We start from the raw sequence: 18,673 nt of genomic DNA on the forward strand, positions 1-18,673 counted from the left end.
GGGACAGCTCCGGGAGGAGGTGAAGAGGCTGGAGAGGGAGCTGGCGGAGGCCAAGGACAGGCTGGTGGATGTGGAGCGATGCCTGATGAAGGCAGACTGTGACGCGGCGGACGCTCGGGGCAAGCTAGACGTCGCCATCCAGCGGGACATAGAACGAAATGATCAAGTCTCCCAGCTGGAGCAAGACAAGGCCTTGCTGCAAGAGCGTGTGACCGCCAAGGAGAAGAAAATTGACATCCTGCAGCGGGAGTCTGCCGCCAGGCAAGGGGAAGTGAAGAGATTGGAGGGAGAGTTGACCCGGCTGAGGGATGACGGAAGCCGAGCCGCCGCCGCCGCTGTGGAGAATTTCAAGCAGTCGGCGGAATATAAAAACGCGCTGAATGAAGCGGCGAAGGTCGGCGCCCTGGCGAATGTCGAGCTGTTGCGAGCGAAGGGTGCAATTGATTGGGCCAAGGCGTCCCTGCCCAAGGCGCCGCAGGCAAAAAATGCAGCGCCGACGAAGAGACCCCCGCCAGTACCCAGTCCCCCCGCAGGAGGTGGCAGCTCAGGCAGTGGGTATCAGACTCCGGCGGATGGGACCATTGAGACGCCAAGTCCCACCGCTCGAGGGACCGACCAAGCAAGCCGTGAACAGCCGTCGCAGGCCGAAGTAGGCGACGCCGAGGCCAACCCCTGACATGCCGGACGTGCCCTGTTTTGACTGTGTAGCCGCTGAGGCTGAAAGTATATGTACTTGTGTTTTTTTTTTTTTTTGAATGTAAGGAACAATTTTTTGGGTGGGGAGTCCCAGCCCTGAATATATGAAATATGGAATTTTTGACGTTGTGTGATGATATGTCTATACCGCTAGAGTTTGACTTAGGATTTTCTTTTGCAATCAATGAAAAATTAAAGGAATTAAGATTGGTCCAAGTGCACAACGTAGCGGACGAGGTCCGCTGACGATTGCTGGCGTTGCCAGCTGCCCTCAGTGCTAGACTTGGTAACAATGGTTTGAATAATTCCTCATTTCATTGATAACTGACTGGTCAGTGTTAACAAAAGTGGGGATGTACCCGTTGGGTAGCTTCCCTTAGCTAAATATTGAACAAAAATTTAGCTAAGTCAAGATGCTCCTGGGTAGTGACACGACTATTTGTAGTAATACCGAAGGTGTTCGGTATTCCAAGGATGGGTCGTAGTGACGCCATCCTTGTCCATTAAGTAGAAGGTGCCTGGGCTAACGACTTCTACTATTTTATACGGACCTTCCCAAGTTGGGCGGAGTTTTGTTGGTGCTGGAATGACTTCCTTCATTACCCAGTCCCCCAGTTGGAGGTTCCGGGCCTTGACTCTGGCGTTGTAGAAACGCGAAACTCGTTGTTTGTTTTGCAGGTTTTGCAAATGGGCCTTGTGTCGTTTTTCCTCTAGGAGGTCCAAGTCCAGGTTGATGCCATCGCCGTTGGTCTCTGGGTGGTAGCACTCGACCCGAGCGGTGGGTTGAGCTACCTCGACGGGCAGAACGGCCTCAGTTCCGAACGTCATACAAAAGGGGGTTTCACCAGTGGCGGAGGATGGAGTCGTCCTGATGGCCCAGAGTACTTCTGGAAGCTTTTCCGCCCACAAGCCCTTGGCAGTGTCGAGCTTCTTTTTTAGCAGCTTCTTGATTATCTTATTTGCCGCCTCGACCTGGCCGTTGGTTTGGGGGTGGGCGACAGAGGCAAAGCTCATCTTGGTGCCCAGATTGGCGGTGAATGAAATGAGCTCCTCATTGTTGAACTGTGTGCCGTTGTCTGTAATGATTGTGTGTGGGACACCATAGCGGCAGTAAATGTTTTTCCAGAGGAAGTGAATGACTTTGGCGGTAGTGATGGCCGTCAGTGGCTCGGCCTCTATCCACTTGCTGTTGTAGTCGATAGCGACAATGATGTACTTGAACTGTCCCTTGGCGGTTGGGAATTTTCCCATTAAGTCGAGGCCCCATGTAGAGTGGACCCATGGACTGATGATGACTGAAAGTGGTTCAGCAGGCGCATGTGGGAGATCGGCGAACTGCTGGCATTTGTGGCAAGATCTTGACACCTGCCGGGCGTCCTCACCAAGTGTAGGCCAAAAGTAGCCCTGTCGCATTGTACGATTGGCCAGGGATCTGGCGCCCGAGTGGTTTCCGCACTCCCCGCCGTGGATTCCTGCCAGCACGAGCTTTCCTTCCTCCGGGGTTAAACAGCGGAGGTTGGGGTGAGTGAACCCCTGCCGGTAAAGCTTGCCATTCTGGATATTGTAGCGGGTTGCTCTCCGCTGAATTTGGCGTGCCTTGGCCTTATCCTCTGGTAGTGTGCCGTTGCGCTTGTATGCAGTGATTTCGTCCATCCAGCTGGGGTTGATTTCAATGTTGAAGATCTCCGCTAGGGTTTTCGTGATGCTTGGCTTGTCCAGGCATTCCACCTTTGTGTCCGCTGGACTTTGATGTGGTTGGGCGGTTGCCAGTCTTGCCAGGGAATCAGCGTTGGCGTTCTTTTCCCTGGGGATTTGTGTGATGGTGTGAAAGTTGAACTTTTTGAGCAACGTTTTGACATATCCCAAGTATGCCGCCAGCTGCTGGTCCTTTGCCTGGAAGCTGTCGTTGACCTGGTTAACGACTAATTGAGAGTCGCTGAATATGTTGACGCTGTCAGCCCCCGAGTCAATGGCGAGAAGTAGACCGGCGATCAGTGCCTCGTACTCCGCCACATTGTTTGAAGCTTTGAAGTTGAATTTCAACGCGTACTCCGCGTTCAGTCCCCCGGGTCCTGTTAGGATGACTCCGGCGCCGCTGGCCCTGGTGCTGGCGGATCCGTCCACATGTAGGTTCCAATCTGACTGGAGGGGACCCGCCTCCCCGACGGTTACCACTTCCGCTCCAGGTACCATCTCTACACCGGGTTCAGGCTGACGTTCGGTGAGTTCAGCGATGAAGTCCGCCACTGCCTGGCCCTTTATGGCGGTTCTTGGTTTGTATTCTATGTCGAACTCGCTGAGCTCGATGGCCCACTTGCTGAGGCGCCCCGAGTGTTCAGGGTTCTGCATTACCTGTCTCAGCGGTTGATTTGTTAACACATGGATTGTGTGGGCCTGGAAGTACTGGCGGAGGCGCCTGGCGGCAACGATAAGTGCAAGGGCCAGTTGCTCCAAGGGGGGATACCTTGTTTCTGCTCCGTTCATGCCTCTGCCGGCGTAGAACACCGGGAGCTCATCCTGGCCTTCCCTTCTAACAATTGCGCAACTTACCGCTGATGCAGATACCGCTAGATATATGAATAGGGTTTCTCCTTGGACAGGGACGGAGAGGAGAGGGACTGCCGCCAGATATTCCTTCAGGCCCTGGAACGCCGCGTGACATTCCGGATTCCAGTCGATGACCTTCTTGTGCGTTGTTTTGAGGAGTTTGAAGAATGGGGCACACTTGTCAGTGAGTCGAGAGATGAATCGAGAAAGGGCGGTTAACTTGCCCTGGAGGCACTGGATGTGCTTCTTGTACTCTGGGTCCGCCAGGTCAAGGATGGCCTGGACCTTGTCTGGGTTAGCCTCGATGCCCCGCTCGCTGACAATGTATCCCAGGAATTTGCTAGCGGTGACTGCAAAGAAACATTTTTCCGGGTTGAGGCGCATGCCGTAGGCCAGGAGAATGGTTACTATGATCCTGAGGTTTGCCACATGTCCGCCGGCCTTTATGCTCTTAACTAGCATGTCGTCCACGTAGACCTCGATGATTTTTCCCAGATGCTCCGCGAACATGGCGTTCATCAACCGCTGGTAAGTGGAACCGGCGTTCTTCAGACCGAAAGGCATGACATTGTAGCAGTAGAGGCCTTTGTCGGTGGTGAAGGTTGTGCATTCCTGGTCGCTGGGGTGCATTTTGATCTGATTGTATCCGGAGAAAGCGTCCATCATGTTGAGGAGCTCATGTCCGGCGGTGGAATCGACCAGCTGATCGATACGGGGTAGCGGGAAACTATCCTTTGGGCACGCCTTGTTGAGGTTTTTGAAGTCAACACACATCCGCCACTTGCCGCTGGGCTTTTTGACCATCACCAAATTTGAGATCCACTGGGGATAGACGACTTGGCGGATGAATCCAATGCCCTGGAGTTTGGCGACCTCTTCTCCGATTGCCCGGTATTTTTCTTCATCGAAGGCCCTCCGCTTCAGCTTGATGGGATAAAAAGAGGGTTTGATGGTCAGTTTATGAGTGATAATCTCAGGGGAGATACCCGGCATGTCCGCGTAGGACCATGCAAAGACGGAGGCGTTATGACGTAGGAATTGAATGAGTTCTGCCTCTACTTCTGGATCTAGTTGGGCGCCTATGCGGACTGTCCTCTCAGGGTGCTCGTCCGAGATGCATACAACTTTCAAGGATGTGTCTGGGTTGACCGGCTCCTTCCTCACATACTTCTCCTCCTCATCCCTAGGGTCCTCGAAGATATTTGGTGGCGGTGCCTGGTTTCCCACCGTTAGGACATCATGGCGGCGTGTTGACCGTGCCATAGTCGTTGAATAAAACTTGCGTGCCAACTGCTGGCTTCCCCTCACACTGCCTGTGCCGTTAGGCGTGGGGAACTTTAGGAGAAGCATGTACCCGGCGATAATGCACTTAAGCTTGTTGAGCGCCGGTCGTCCGAGGATGGCATTATATGAGCTGAGACAATCAACGATTATAAATTCTGTATGTACCTCCGCCATACACGGACTAGTGCCCATAGTTAACCGCATGTAGTCAGAACCGAGTGGCTGTGTGACGTCACCAGAGAAGCTGAGCAGTGGCTCATGATCCTGGAGCAACTTGTTATTCCGCTTGAGATGGCTGTAGCAACCGCTGAAGATGACGTTGACAGCGGACCCGCTATCTACCAATATTCTCCCCACTGAGAACCTACTAAGAATGGCGTCGACCAAGAAGGGGTCATCATGTGGTAGGTGCACCCCGCGCTCTTCCTCCTCAGAGAATGTGATAGGTTCCCAACCAACCTTTGGGACCTTGGCGGATCTCTCGTAACGGATATTGCAGACTTCCTTTGGGTGATTAACGCGTGCGTAACGCTTTCTGGCTCTGTGAGACAAGCCCGTGATTGGAGCACCGCCGTCGATTGTGTTAATGCGGCCCAACGTCTCTACGTTGGCGATCACTGGTGGTGGTTGGCGCACCTTGAACTGTTCCATCTTGCCTTCATGGTACAAGGTCTCAATTGCCGTCTTGAGTGCGTTGCAGCTGTTGGTATTGTGGCCGCTGTCCTCGTGGTATTTGCACCATCTGCCGGTGTTTTTGGGTTTGCCCGTCTTTGGGTATTTTGCTGGAGGAGGTGGCGGGATTTGATCCTTGCACTGATTGTATATTTCCTCGTACGAGGTTGTGAGGACCGTGAACACTGCATACCGCTGAGAAGACTCCGTTTGCTTGTTGCGGTTATCTTCCTGGGTTGGGCGGTTGCCCTTGTGGTATTGATCCTTCTGCCGCTTGTTCTGGTAGTGGCCCTGTGGCCATTCCCTCTTCTTGTCAGTTGGTGATGCGGCGGGTGCTTTGTTAACGGTCTCATGCTGACTGGAGGTGGGCTGTGTTGCCTTTGCTGGCGTTGCCGGTGGCGGTGGGACTTCTCCATATGTAATGAATTCTGCCTGGGCGTGAATGACCGCCTCACTCATGATATGGTCATATGCCGCATTTGGATGATTGTAGTTGAGGTGATAGAGGAATGGTCCCTTGAGGAGTCCTTGCTTGAAGGCCGCCGATGCCATCGATTTGTCCAGATCGCGGCACTGAGATGCCGCCGCTCGCCACCTTGTGACGAATGCCTTGAGTGACTCATTCTCTCCCTGTTTGACGCTGAACAGCTGACTCGTGTTATGATGTCCGGCGGACAGTAAGATGAACCGGGAGAGGAAGGTATGTGACAGTGCGTTGAATGAGTCGATGGATCCTGGCGGACATTCGAAGAACCAATTCATTGCCTCTCCGTCCAATGTTTCGCTGAACAAGTGGCACAGAGTGGGGTCGTCAAATCCCTTATTGTTGGTGACCTTCTTGAAGGTGTCCATGTGGACGAAGGGGTCGGTTGCACCGCTGTAGTGCGACATCTTTGGAGTTTTTGCGTACGCAGGCCTGATAGCTTGTAGGATTTCAGCGGTGAAGGGTCCCGGTCTGGACGTGAAAAGTGGACTTTGAGTTGACGGCGCGGCGCCCGACTCCGCCCGGACCAGCCTTTGTTCCAACTGCTGCATCCTCTCCAGAATCTGGGCTGTTGCGTCGCCGGCGGGTCCGGCATATGTACTCCGCTGGGTCTGCCTATGCCTTGGCGCAGGCGGACCACCCTCAGTTCTTGCCCTAATTTCCGAGCGGTTGGTGCGTGGTACCGACTCTGCTTCCTGCTCCAACATGAGTTGGGGAATGGGCGGTGGTCCCATCCCTAGTAGTTCAGGGGGGTCCAGCGGGACCTGCATCTGTACAACCGGTTCCGGTCCCAATGTACCAGCGTTGGGATGACTACGCCTTGTACTATGCGAATGCTCGCTCTGTACCGGGTTGGCGGTTCTTTCTAACGTCCTTTTCAGGTCATCAAAACGTGACATCAGCGCAGCCACCTGCTTTTGGGCCTCGGTCTTCTCTCTGCGCTCCTCTTCACGTTCTCTGTTTGCCTTGTGAAGGTCTGCCAGTGCCAACTCGTACATGGCGGCGAGCTCCTGGCTTGGTGGGCGGCTGCTGCCTGGATCCGTCTCACCGCCGGGGTTGGTTGGGGTGTTGAATAGTGCGCGGTTAACACCTACCGCTGGATTGGATGGTTGGGGGATGGCGGATTGGTCTGCCTGCTCATCAGCGTTTTCCCCGCTACCGCTAGTCATGGTAGTTGTGATGGGATGACCTCTTGTTCAAGGGTTCCCACAGACGGCGCCAATGTTAATGCTCAAAGTCTGGCGGTAGCCAAACCTCCATTTAACGCGGGTCCGGCGGGCGGACCGTTACTCTGTATACCTGGTAATTCCTGCTAGCTGCCAAGTGAAAGACAGGGCGTCAGAGGGAGACCGCGTTGGGCGGTCTTCACTTCTCCGATGCCTAAGTCAGTTGATATATAGACAGCACAGTAATAAATGAGAGTTAATGCGTAATTTAATGAAGGGAGAAGAGAGGACCTTTTATAGGTGAGGAGAGGTCTGATCTTCTCCTTGTTTTCGATGTGGGACTGAAGTGCTTCAGTTCCCAGTTTCAGTAGCTTCTGATGCCGTCTTGGCAGAGTGCGTGGCGGCGCGTCAGCGGTGATCCTGGGGAACGCTTGTGCTCAGGCCGTGGCCCGCCTGGCTGCCTATCTGTGGGTTACTCCTTTGACGATGGTTGGTACCTCTGGCGGTACGATGAGTGTGTCTGATTATAGCTAATTATGCTTTGCAACGTACATGTAGGTACATTTTCAAATTATAGCCATTGGATATGATGATGTTTGATTTTTGGCTTATGAAATTTGGCCTACGGTGGCAGCACTGTTTTTTGTTGATAGACTAAATAGGCATATTGGAGAGTGTTGATTCTACTTGCATAATAAGCACATAATACCAACAAAACAAGACTTATCACCTTCAAATAACCACCATTGGAACCCAACGGGACCACCACAACGACATTGACTTGGATGGCCCGGTTCCAGCGTCATTGCACTCAAGGGAAACAAGTTCTTCCCACATCAGAAATGGACAAAGCTAAACGTCCCTTTGCTGCCTATATAAGGCCAAAACATTCTACAACAGATAAATTCTCTAATCTAATTCTCTTCTCGATATTGTCAACCATTACTGACTTAAGCATCAGAGTTTTAGGCCGGGAAACCTGGTCTCTCTCCTGACTTTTGTTGTTTTGGATATATAGCAAGAGCAGAACAAAGAAAGCATCCCAGACTCGTGATTACAGACCCCAACAGTACATAGTCTCGGTAAGATCTGGAAACAGAGAGAATACTTTATTTTTGGTAGGATAAAACTATTAGGAGATGCACTTACATCTGCAAAAAGGTGGTGCAACAAAGGGCTAAATTCAAACTAAGGACCACTACATATCTAAGAAATAGGGTGGTTCTATTTGAACCCAGCAAATATCTTAGTGCACCTGATATTTAAAAAATTATTCAATAATTTTTGCTTTACCCTTATATATACTTAGCAACATTATACAAACCCAGCAAACGTTCACGATACAAACCCTAATCTCTTAATGAATTCATCACATCTGAAGATGTTATTAACATGAAATCAATCTTGAAGAGGAAAAATGATGAACAGTTAGGTTTGACTCCGAGTGTAACGATGACTGCGATGAACAGCTCTTCTCCAAAGATATGTTTGTGAAAAGCCTCTAAGGTGGAGATCATGTGTGTGCAGTTCCAAATTACAGAGGGAATCCATCAAGTTATACACATTATACATATCGTCAATTGACATGGATGAGGAAGCTAAAAGGAAATCCTATATGGATTTCCATAATCTTTTAGGGAAGTCAAATACTCTAGAACCAAAACCACCCAGAGATTTTTCAAAATCACTCATATTCACACCAAAAAAGAAATCAACGGATGCGAACAATGCTAGAAATTGATGGGTTGGAGAAACTAGAGGGATCATGATTCACGAAGACAGTAATGTGTGTGCAATGGATGGACGAAGATGAACCGGAGACAAAAAGCAGTGGAAGAACAAGTTCATAGAGGATTAGCCGCCAGTTTCGCCAAGAACCAGTTTAGAGTTGGATAAGTAATTGTTAGAATCTCCTTTTGAAGTTGATCTTGTATTTGTTGAAAAAGCTATTTGTCATGTTGTTGTTCCCCCCTGAAATCCCTCTATTTCATTCGTATGTAGATTGCAATGCCTTTTGATCAAGGGTGCAATTGAATCTGGTGTACGTGTTTGCTCCTCTGTCTCAAAATGAAACCTTCTTTACATGATGAATTACTCTGGTCAATTGCTCTTACATAATCATCTCTTAATCACGCTCATTAAGTGGGAAAAATCACAGTCATTGTGGGAGTAGTCAACCATTTTCGACATGCAATTGTGACAAATAACCAGCTATGAATGCGGCTATAAATGCGGTCTTCATTGCGGCTATAAATACGATGATCATTGCAGCAATAAGTACGGTGTTTATTGCGGTTTTAAGGGTGTAATTATCATCATAAGTGTGTAAGTAAATGTAGCCATACAAGCGAAGATAATGATAGCTTGTTCTCCAAGTAAGTCGTTGCCTATATAAAGGAGGCTTGATGCCCAGTTATGACATCTCATTCAGACTCTTTCTATCACACATCGTTTAGACAGTTACTGACTTAGGCATCAGAGGATTTCTGCAGGTACCCCCCATCTCTTCGAGCCGACGGTGAAACATCAGTTAACGTCCAAAGGAAGTTTCTCGATCCTTCTTGGTTAGCTCTGGCTCCAGCCCACATTCATTGGTCAGTCAATATCCTCTACGAAATTTTTCGTCACCAACAAATGACATTGTTTGTGGAAAACACTTGTCTCTAAAAAGTGATGGCGAAAGCTGAACCTCAACGAATCTTATTTCTGTCACTGAGGACTGGAAGTGACGAAATCCAAACCCCAAATAGACCTGCACCAAACCCAGTTGGCAACATGAACTTGCCTCTAGTTGATGAGACGCAAAGACTAAGGCAAGAACTCGAGCAACTCTGGAAGGAAAAACAAGACTGAGAGGGTTGCAAACGGCGAAAACTCAAAACAATTCTACATTCGACAGCGACTCGTCAGACGAATAGACCAGTGGTGACCTTCTCCAAACCAATAGAGTAACAAAAGTGGGGGCCAGCGGCATCACCAGCGGAGGTTCCGGAGGACCCTTCATCAAGGGGGTGAGAGGCACATTGAATAGAGGACTAAACGGCGGAACCAGAGTAGGCCAATCAAAGAGAACATGCAATGAGGCACATTGAATGGAAAAAAACATATCAATGAATGCAAGCAGGCCGGTCCTCGAGAGCTCACGACTGAAATCACAAGGGACGTTGGTAAGTCTCCCTTCACAGATGACATCTTCAATGCCACGAAACCTCGCAGGTTCACCACCCCCGTGTTCCAAAAGTATGATGGGACTACCGACCCCATGGATCACATCAAGGGGTAGAAATAGCAGATGTCCATCGAAACAACTGATGAGAAGCTGATGTGCAAGCTCTTCCCGTCAAGCCTCACGGGGTAGGTGTCAACATGGTTCCAAAATCTCAAGCCCCAATCAATCCCAAATTTTGACACGCTAAGCCGAGTTTTCATTTCGCAATACTTCTGTAGTTGTAAGCAAAGGAAGGATACGGTGATTTTGTTCAGCACCAAGCAAAATATGGAAGAGAAAATAGGACAGTTTTTTGAACGGTTCAAGGCTAAAATGTGACACGTCAACTGTGAGCCTCAATTTGCCGCGATTGCATTCAGAAAAGGACTCCTCCCAAGCACACCCTTATACGAGAGTTTTTTGCGTGAACCCCCGACCCTAAGATACATGGATGACATAATTACAAGAGTCGAGAGGGAGATCAGGATAGAGAGGGCAAATGAGGCACAAGAGGTCTGAGTTACTTGTTGTCGTCTCCTCGAGAGAGGTCGACTGAAGTAACATTAAGAAGGACATTCAGAGTAATTGTTGTCTTAGCAGAGGTATACCTCGAGATTGTTCCCTGAAGAATGGATTACAGTCCACCCCATAACCAAATACAAAAGACATAGCCACGAAGGAATATTTGAGAAGCCCCCCTCCCCCCCCTCCCAAAAAAAAAAAAAAAACCGGAGTCCAGTAACGAGGATGAGAGAAATAAATATTGCTCACTCCATTAGGCAAGGAGGCACAAAATATATAAGTGCGAGAGAGTGCGACCAGCAATCCTTACAGCAGTGAAGGCTGATAAACTTCTTCAGTATAAAACGAAATAAATCGAGACAACCAGGGTGGCCATGGAAAAGTCCACATGCCGAAATTCATCTAGAGTAATGGAGAAGGTACGATAATCTGGTGACTTCATTTTGATAAAAAATGGCACGACTAGTAAAACTTAGGTAAAAAAAATTAAAAGAGTTTAGTATTTTTGCGCATGTTGATATCTCATTCAAGAGACTATTGAAATTATGTATTTTGCCCAAGAATAATATTACTGGGACTGGTTCCTCGAGTAGGATAGTCTCCTTTAATTTGCATGACTAGTTCCTCGAGTAGGACAGTCGCCATTAATCTGTATGACTGGTTCCTCGAGTAGGATAGTTGCATTCAATTTGTAGAAACTGGTTCCTCGAGTAGGACAGTTGCTTTGATTTTTAGGAGTTGGTTCCTCGAGTAGGATAGTTGATTTGATTCGCAGGTTCTGGTTCCTCGAGTAGGACAGTTGCCTTAACGCTTCGAAACTGGTTCCTCAAGTAGGGCAGTTACTTTTGATTTGTAGAGTAGGACAGTTATGTTTGATTCGTAAGAGCTGGTTTCTCAAGTAGGACAGTTGCCTTAATGGTTAAGAACTAGTTTCTCGAGTAGGATAGTTATGTTTGATTCGTAGGAGTTGGTTCCTCAAGCAAGACAGTTGCCTTAACACTTCGGAACTGGTTCCTTGAGTAGGACAGTTGCGTTGATTCATAGGAGCTGGTTCGGTGGTTCCTCGAGTAGGACAGTTGCCTTAATGCTTTGGAACTGGTTCCTCGAGTAGGACAATTACCTTAATGTTTCGGGATTGGTTTCTCGAGTAGGACAGTAGCCTTTGTACTCTATCAAGATTTTACCACATTAAGGGGAGTGATCACGTTCAAGGCGACGAGTAGTCATCGAGGCTAGCGTCACCGTCATCGAAAGAAGTGTCACGGGCATGGAGACCAACCTCACGGTTACCAAGATAACTGTCTCGGTCACTGAGAAAAGCATTGCGGTTATCGAGACCAACGTCACAGTCATGGAGAACATCATCATGGTCATGGAGAACGGCATCACGGTCATTAAGAAAAGCGTCACAGTCATTGAGAAAAGTGTCGCAGTCATAGAGACCAGCGTCACAGTCATTGGGATTAGTGAGGGGGCAAGCGTCCACACCCTAGGGGAGAGCATCGACGTCTTGGGGGATAGTCATCTACGTCCTTGTCGGCTACATCCAAGGGGATCGCCCCGACGTCCTAGGGGATTGCTGTCGAAGTTCTCGTCGGCTACGTCCAGGGGTATCGACCCTGACGTCCTCGTCGGCTATGTTAAAGGGGATCGACGCCGACGTCCTAGGGGATTGCCGCCTTAGGGGATCATCACCGACGTCCTCGTTGGCTATGTTTAAGGGGATCGATGCCGACGTCGTCATTGGCTATGTCCAAGAAGATCGACACCAACCTCCTAGGGGGTCGTCGTCCAAGTCCTAGGGGATCAATGTAGATGTCCTAGGGGATCATCGTTAATTTGCATTCTAGGGGATCGTCGTCCACGTCGTGGAGGATCGACGCCGATGTTCTAGGGGATCATTGTCCATGCCATAGGAGGCCAACACTCGTGCTCAAGGAGGTCAGCACTCACGCTCAAGCGGACCAACACTCCTGCTCAAGTAGGTGTCCGCGACTAATGCTCAAACCCATCGAGATGACAAACTCACCTCCAAGTGACGACCTTGTTGAGGTTCGAGGAAAAAAACTCCATCGAGGTTAAAGGGAGAAAGAGATGTCCAAAGAGATAATTTGGGGGTATTGTGGGAGTAGTCAACCATTTTTGACATGCAAGTGTGACAAATAACCAGGTATGAATGCGGTTATAAATGCGGTCTTCATTGTGGCTATAAATATGACGATCATTGCAGCAATAAGCACGACGTTTATTGAGGCTTTAAGGGCAGTGGCGGTTACCCAATTAGTGCAGCAATAATTATCATCATAAGTGTGTAAGTAAATGCAGCCATAAAGGCGGAGATAATGACGGCTTGTTCTCTAAGTAAGTCGTTGCCTATATAAAAGAGGCTTGATGACCAGGTATGGCATCTCATTTAAACTCTTTCTATCACATATCGTTTAGACAGTTACTGACTTAGGCATCAGAGGGTTTTCTGAAGGTACCCCTCCTCTTCGAGCCAACAGTGAAATATCAGTTAACGTACAAATGAAGCTTCTTGATCTTTCCTTATCAGCTCCCGTTCCAGTCCGCATTCATTGGTGAGTCAGTATCCTCTAGGGAATTTTTCGTCACCAACAGTCGTAAAAATAAGATGGAAGAAAAGGGTGATAACAGATCAATCCTCTTTTGCCTGATATTGATGATGAGAAAACGTTTGTGGGCTGGGTGTGTATTGTTGATGGGTATAATTAAACAATGATACAATTGGAAATATACAGGGCAATTTTTTAGTACCGGGTGCATTGAGATATTTGTTGGATACATTTAGAAAGTTGTTAGGTATATTGTGTAATGGTGCCCATAATTAACACGTTTTACATATCTGATAAATAAATAATATAAAAAATAAATAAAAACTTAAGAGCTGATTTTGAAAGTCTATTGCTGTAACCGGATTGGATCAAACGGTCGAGATCAAGTGGAACCCTTTTCGTTATCCTTTTACACAGGCCGAGTCTAGGTAGCTTTCTCATTGTCTCTCCCGCTCTGAAGTCTGTACTTGTTCGATGGCCACTGTCCTCAGAAGTCCACCTTTGCGGGCACCAACACCAAAACCTTCGTACGTTTGGTCTCGACACTTGACCCCTCAAACCTCTCTGCCGTCTCTCCGCTCCCTCAAGCTTTTGCCGTTGGCTTCCCACCGTCAAATTGAAACCACCAAACACGTCCAGGTACTATTCATACTTTCTGAACCCTTGTTTGCGGTCCTTCAGGCATATGTCCAGGTCCTTGATTGTTTACTTCATATATTAGCAATTGCTTTTACTAACATGTTGTTCAATCATGGGTGAAGGCAGATATCCCAAGGAGAAGGACGAGCATTGGAAATCCATACCTCAACAGATTTGCACAGTAATCATTTTCTCCATAACTGATTTTCATTGTTACCTTTATGTATCACACTAAATTTCTTGTAATTTGACATCATTTTATGCCCTGAAGGAGCAAAATAACACATGCATTACTTGACTTTTAATCACGACTGAAGGCAGTCATGCTAAATTAGTTCCAGTTTTTATGTCAGTTCAATTATACCGATATTCACTAACAGATGTTGTGTTTACCTGTGTCTGGAATATGGATCATTTTATATGTAGAAATCAAAATTTCGAGTTCTGCATACAATTTTTATATTTAGTTGTTAGTTTTTGTTTTTCCTTTTGCCTGTTTCATGTTTATTTGTAAATCGCAAGGCAAAAGTTTTATCTAGAAGTTACACGCAAAAAAGAAACAGCCTTAAATGCCAGACTGCTCCCTGAGGTTTGCATAAATTGTCAACGACGACTTGGTGGGATTTTAGCGAAAGAAACTGTTCTTTTACTAGCTACTTATATCTGAACAATTTAAAAATAAATAACAGTGTTGTCCAAGTTGATCAATGCAGAATCATTTCATATTAGTCCTCCACTCCTCCACCTAAGAGGCTAAGACCGATATGAAATATATGAATTTTGATATTATTGTGAAGTTTTTGCTTTTATTTTTATTTCCATAGGCCGACTTTTCATGTCATGAACAGTGTTATAATAAGTCTGTAGTCTTTTGGGACACTATTTTTTCTTCACATCTCTTTTGCTCTTTCCCAGTACATACTTTTTATCAAGCTATTGGGAATCATCTCTGTGATTATAACATTTTGTTGCAGAGCTTTTTAGGAAAACTTTGGTTACCAGAGGTATTCAAGATGTGAAGAAGCCTTATACATGGATATCTACATTCTTAATTGGACAGAGCTTATGGCTGATCTCTACACCAATGGCACAATCACGTGAAATTATAAAAACAAATGTGGTTTATGAGACTGGAGAGTTATTTGAATTGGGAATTCAGCTTTCATACTTGCTACTATTGTTGGGTTTTCTTGGGATTGGAACCTTCTTTGTGATTCGTCAAGTACTTGTACGTAGAGAACTTGATCTTTCTGCCAAAGAATTGCAAGTAAGAAACTGTGTTTTTTATCATGCTCTGTTCAAAAGCATACTTTTCTACAATATTGACATTGAGTAAAAAGATTTAATTCTCTAATCTTTTGTTGCTGTAAGGGATATTGGACATAGGTAGTTGATAACCAGTTACTCACACTATGCCTTTTTTGTATTTTGTTTTGTTTCCGAATATCAGGAGCAGGTACGAAGTGGCGATGCTAGTGCAACGGAGCTTTTTGAACTTGGAGCAGTGATGCTGAGGAGAAAAATTTATCCAGCTGCTACTAAGTACTTGGTTCAGGCAATTGAGAAATGGGATGGGGATGACCAAGATCTTGCTCAGGTGTGATAAATTTTCAATGTTAAATACATGGTTCTCACTTTATCTTCAAGTAAACACACTCTACTGGATCCAGCAAACAAAGATCATCATTTTTGGCGTACAATTGTTTTATTGACCTAATTGTGCCTATTTGACAGTTTTTGTATGCCGTTCTATTCAATCTATTGATTGAACATTTTATGACATAGCAGTTGGCTACTGAAGGAAAAAAGAAATATCAATTGGAGAAATTTGTTCATATAGTCATTTGTGTATACCCCTACTTGGTTGTAGTATTATAATTTTTTTTTTTTTTTATATTTGTTTTGGTGTTTCCAACTCTGAAGCTCATAAAACCTGCGATTGCAGATGCATACTTGGTACTCGTTCCATTGCATCTGCTAATGGTTTCCATCGCCACTAAATTGTCAATGTAACTCATGCTTAGTGCGTTTTGTATATGTAAATGCTTTCAAAAGAGCACTAACTCCATGCTGTTGTATGTGTTGGTGTATCCAAAGTTCTTGACATCTTCATATAAATTAACGTTCTCATGATTTGGTAGTCTATGTAGCAATGGTTTAAGTTTTGACCTTTAATCTCTTTCCACCCTGTTCTTTAAGTTCATTAAGGCAAACCATAGAGGGAAAGAGGGGGGAAAAATAAAGAACATCATTTGAACAAGATGTATTTCTTTTATGTTACTTGCATCATGTTGTGAAGCATGGTTTGTGCTGATATTATTGTTCACCTTTCATATGTATGAATAGGTTTACAATGCCCTTGGGGTCAGTTATGTCCGTGATGGGAAGCTTGCTAAGGGAATTACCATGTTTGAAACTGCGGTGAAGCTTCAGCCAGGCTATGTTACTGCTTGGAACAACCTTGGTGATGCCTATGAACAGAAGAAAGACTTTAAGTCTGCCCTGAATGCATTTGAAGAAGTGCTTCTTTTTGATCCTAACAACAAAGTGGCGCAACCACGGCGAGATGCTTTGAAGGAACAAGTGAAATTGTACAGAGATGTCCCCGTTAAAACAAAGGAGAGATAATTTGACCTGGTATGTATCAAGTGTTATCTGATCTACGGTTGGTGAGGATCTAAGTCAGCCACACCTTATTTAAATTGGCTTGATGATCTGAAATAGCTACTGATAGTTGAGGTATCATTGGTTTTGTATGGTCCCAGATTACGGACTGAATAGTCCCATTTTGCATTTTCTAGCATCTGAGTAATTTGATCTGTAAAACATGATTCGTAAGTAAATGCTCTTTGTTGTATAATCATCCGGATATCAGTATGTAAGTATCATCACCTTGCCCCCCCAACAGCCCTCTGGGTTTTGAACTTCTGGTCCAACCTTGTAGGCCAGCTGTGGTCAAGCTAGTTTTTGCATAATTTGATATATCTACTCAACAAATGAATTTTCAATGCAATATTATATATGATATTACACAAAAGAGATTAACATTTACGATCCACAGTACTTTCCTCATTTGGTTGAAATCCTTGCAAAAAGGCAAATTTGAAATTACTGAGAAAGTTGGCATGCTGGTGAGCCGTAGGCTGCTGGGTAAGGGTTCTGGCAACATATTCCGATCGGTGGTTGGAGAGTTCCTTTGTGCTCTGATTAGTGGTAACGACCATTCTAAATTGAAGCCAGATGATAACTTGTGCATTATAGACAAACTGTGGCACTCAAAGCCTTGTTAACAAACACTGAGAGTAAATTACAAAAATTATATCCAAAAAGAAAAGAGAGAGAATCAATTTCAAGTATATTCAGAGGCCATGACTCGTGAGATGTTGTGTGGTTGCATTGAGAGTTGGAAGCTTCACCTTTTGTGGCTCACCGCCGTAAGACATTCGAGGGTGGAACACAATGTACATGGTTTCATTAGGGTCGTCATCAGCTTGCAGTTGCAGGGTATAGAGTAGCTGTCCTGCAGCATACCGGCCTAGAAGCTGGTACGATCTCTCTGATCGATCCATCGCAACACAAACGTCATCCCCACCTATGAAAATCAGCGGTAAATATGAACTTATGTCTTAGTTATGTTCGATCAGCATACCTAGCTAGTGATGTCTTAGTTATCCTCAGTCAAATCATTTTTATCAGTCTGTTATAGAAGAAATGATTTCTGATTTTAATTGTATGTTTTTTCACGAGCAATAATCCTTGTGATCTGAAGTTCAATAGTTAATAGGATTTCAATTTAGAGATAAGAGACTCACAGGCGGCTAACTCTATTTGCGTTTGGTAAATGAAATCGAGAGCTGCAGAGATTTGTTGCTCAAACTCGTAAAATGGCCCAGTTTTGAAATTCATCTTTCTAAGCTTACACAGTCCCTCTCCCAGCTCCATCATAGCTCCTTTATGGTTCTAACCACACAACAGCATCAAAGCCTAACTAATTATCAAATTAGTCAACAAAGGTAGAAATGTAATACTAATTCTTATTCTTACTTATTGGGATTGCTCTAAATATGCACCTGGTTGAATAGGTGATGGAATCCCACGGCGCATTGTAGAATACCATGAAAAAGAGTTCGCGTGGGTTCTTCAGCTTTGTTCCAAAGTGACTCAAGAAAGTCATGGCACTTGTAGTATTCTCTTGTGTTGAAAAGGACCACTGCTTCATCAAAGCTGCAATCCTCAGCTTCGTCTTCACCTTCTCCAGCATCTGAGAATCGATATGAAATACGAAAACAAGACGAGTAGTGCCTGCAGCTGTGTTGACTTGTGTAGCTGCTGAAAGGCTTTGAATAATATTCAGAAGAGCAGAAGGTTGTTGGGTTGGTTTGAGAAGGGAGGAGAGAGTTTGAGATCGATGAGCGAGAAAAAACAGGACTAGTTAAACTGCAGATAGCAGAAGCTGGAAACGCCATGGAATTTCGTGGAGGAAATATTTTGACAGGTCATGCTATATTTTATTTTTCCACATTCGTGTGGTGCCTCTCGGAATGAAGTTAAACTAGCCACATACACGATAGACCCCAAAACATAAAAGGCTTCTCACATTAGAGGCCGACGAAATATATGGCAAAATTTGGAAAGATTTTTTTTTTCCTTTTTTTTTTTTGAGGAATTCGACAGATTTTTCTTGTAGAGGAAGAGTCTTCCTACGTGGCAATACAACTTAGGGTTGCAAATAGGCTTGATACAGCTCGTGTTTGACTCGTTTTTAGCTCGTTCTTCTTGTGTTCATAAGATTAATGAGCTGAGGTTGAGCTTAATATTAAGCCCAACAATTAAAAAAACGAGCAGACCTTGAATTAGGATATATTCGGCTCGTCCAGCTCGT

General features: G+C 45.8%; 2 protein-coding genes across 3 annotated transcripts; one reads left to right on the forward strand and one right to left on the reverse strand.

The window, feature by feature from the left end:
* The first annotated feature begins 13,557 nt into the window (after window positions 1-13,557).
* Window positions 13,558-16,651, forward strand: LOC133722142 (tetratricopeptide repeat domain-containing protein PYG7, chloroplastic). 2 transcript variants are annotated; one of them, XM_062148967.1, is made up of 5 exons: window positions 13,558-13,791; window positions 13,918-13,972; window positions 14,766-15,058; window positions 15,242-15,388; window positions 16,138-16,651. In XM_062148967.1, the coding sequence occupies exons 1-5, from the start codon at window positions 13,627-13,629 to the stop codon at window positions 16,417-16,419; spliced, it is 942 nt and encodes a 313-aa protein (XP_062004951.1). In that variant the 5' UTR covers window positions 13,558-13,626; the 3' UTR covers window positions 16,420-16,651. The 2 variants fall into 2 exon arrangements, with proteins under 2 accessions (XP_062004951.1, XP_062004952.1); XM_062148968.1 differs by having other exon boundaries at window positions 13,652-13,791; window positions 13,914-13,972.
* Window positions 16,652-16,788: 137 nt separating this feature from the next.
* On the reverse strand, window positions 16,789-18,350 carry LOC133722143 (uncharacterized). Its single transcript, XM_062148969.1, has 3 exons — window positions 17,862-18,350; window positions 17,604-17,751; window positions 16,789-17,383 (listed from the first exon to the last, which is right to left on the reverse strand). The coding sequence occupies exons 1-3, from the start codon at window positions 18,255-18,257 to the stop codon at window positions 17,151-17,153; spliced, it is 777 nt and encodes a 258-aa protein (XP_062004953.1). The 5' UTR covers window positions 18,258-18,350; the 3' UTR covers window positions 16,789-17,150.
* Between the last annotated feature and the right edge of the window lie 323 nt (window positions 18,351-18,673).

The sequence above is a fragment of the Rosa rugosa genome, chromosome 7, assembly GCF_958449725.1.
Source record: "Rosa rugosa chromosome 7, drRosRugo1.1, whole genome shotgun sequence".
Taxonomy (NCBI): Eukaryota; Viridiplantae; Streptophyta; class Magnoliopsida; order Rosales; family Rosaceae; genus Rosa; species Rosa rugosa.

What these genes read in the sequence shown, in the direction of transcription:
- LOC133722142 (XM_062148967.1), top strand. Translation starts at nt 13,627, where the DNA reads ATGGCCACTGTCCTCAGAAGTCCACCTTTGCGGGCACCAACACCAAAA. An exon ending in AAACCACCAAACACGTCCAG is followed by an intron (nt 13,792 to 13,917) that starts GTACTATTCATA and finishes GGGTGAAGGCAG; the next exon opens with ATATCCCAAGGAGAAGGACG. An exon ending in TACCTCAACAGATTTGCACA is followed by an intron (nt 13,973 to 14,765) that starts GTAATCATTTTC and finishes ATTTTGTTGCAG; the next exon opens with AGCTTTTTAGGAAAACTTTG.
- LOC133722143 (XM_062148969.1), bottom strand. Translation starts at nt 18,257, where the DNA reads ATGGCGTTTCCAGCTTCTGCTATCTGCAGTTTAACTAGTCCTGTTTTT. An exon ending in TCCATCACCTATTCAACCAG is followed by an intron (nt 17,752 to 17,861) that starts GTGCATATTTAG and finishes TTGTGTGGTTAG; the next exon opens with AACCATAAAGGAGCTATGAT. An exon ending in GCAAATAGAGTTAGCCGCCT is followed by an intron (nt 17,384 to 17,603) that starts GTGAGTCTCTTA and finishes TGATTTTCATAG; the next exon opens with GTGGGGATGACGTTTGTGTT.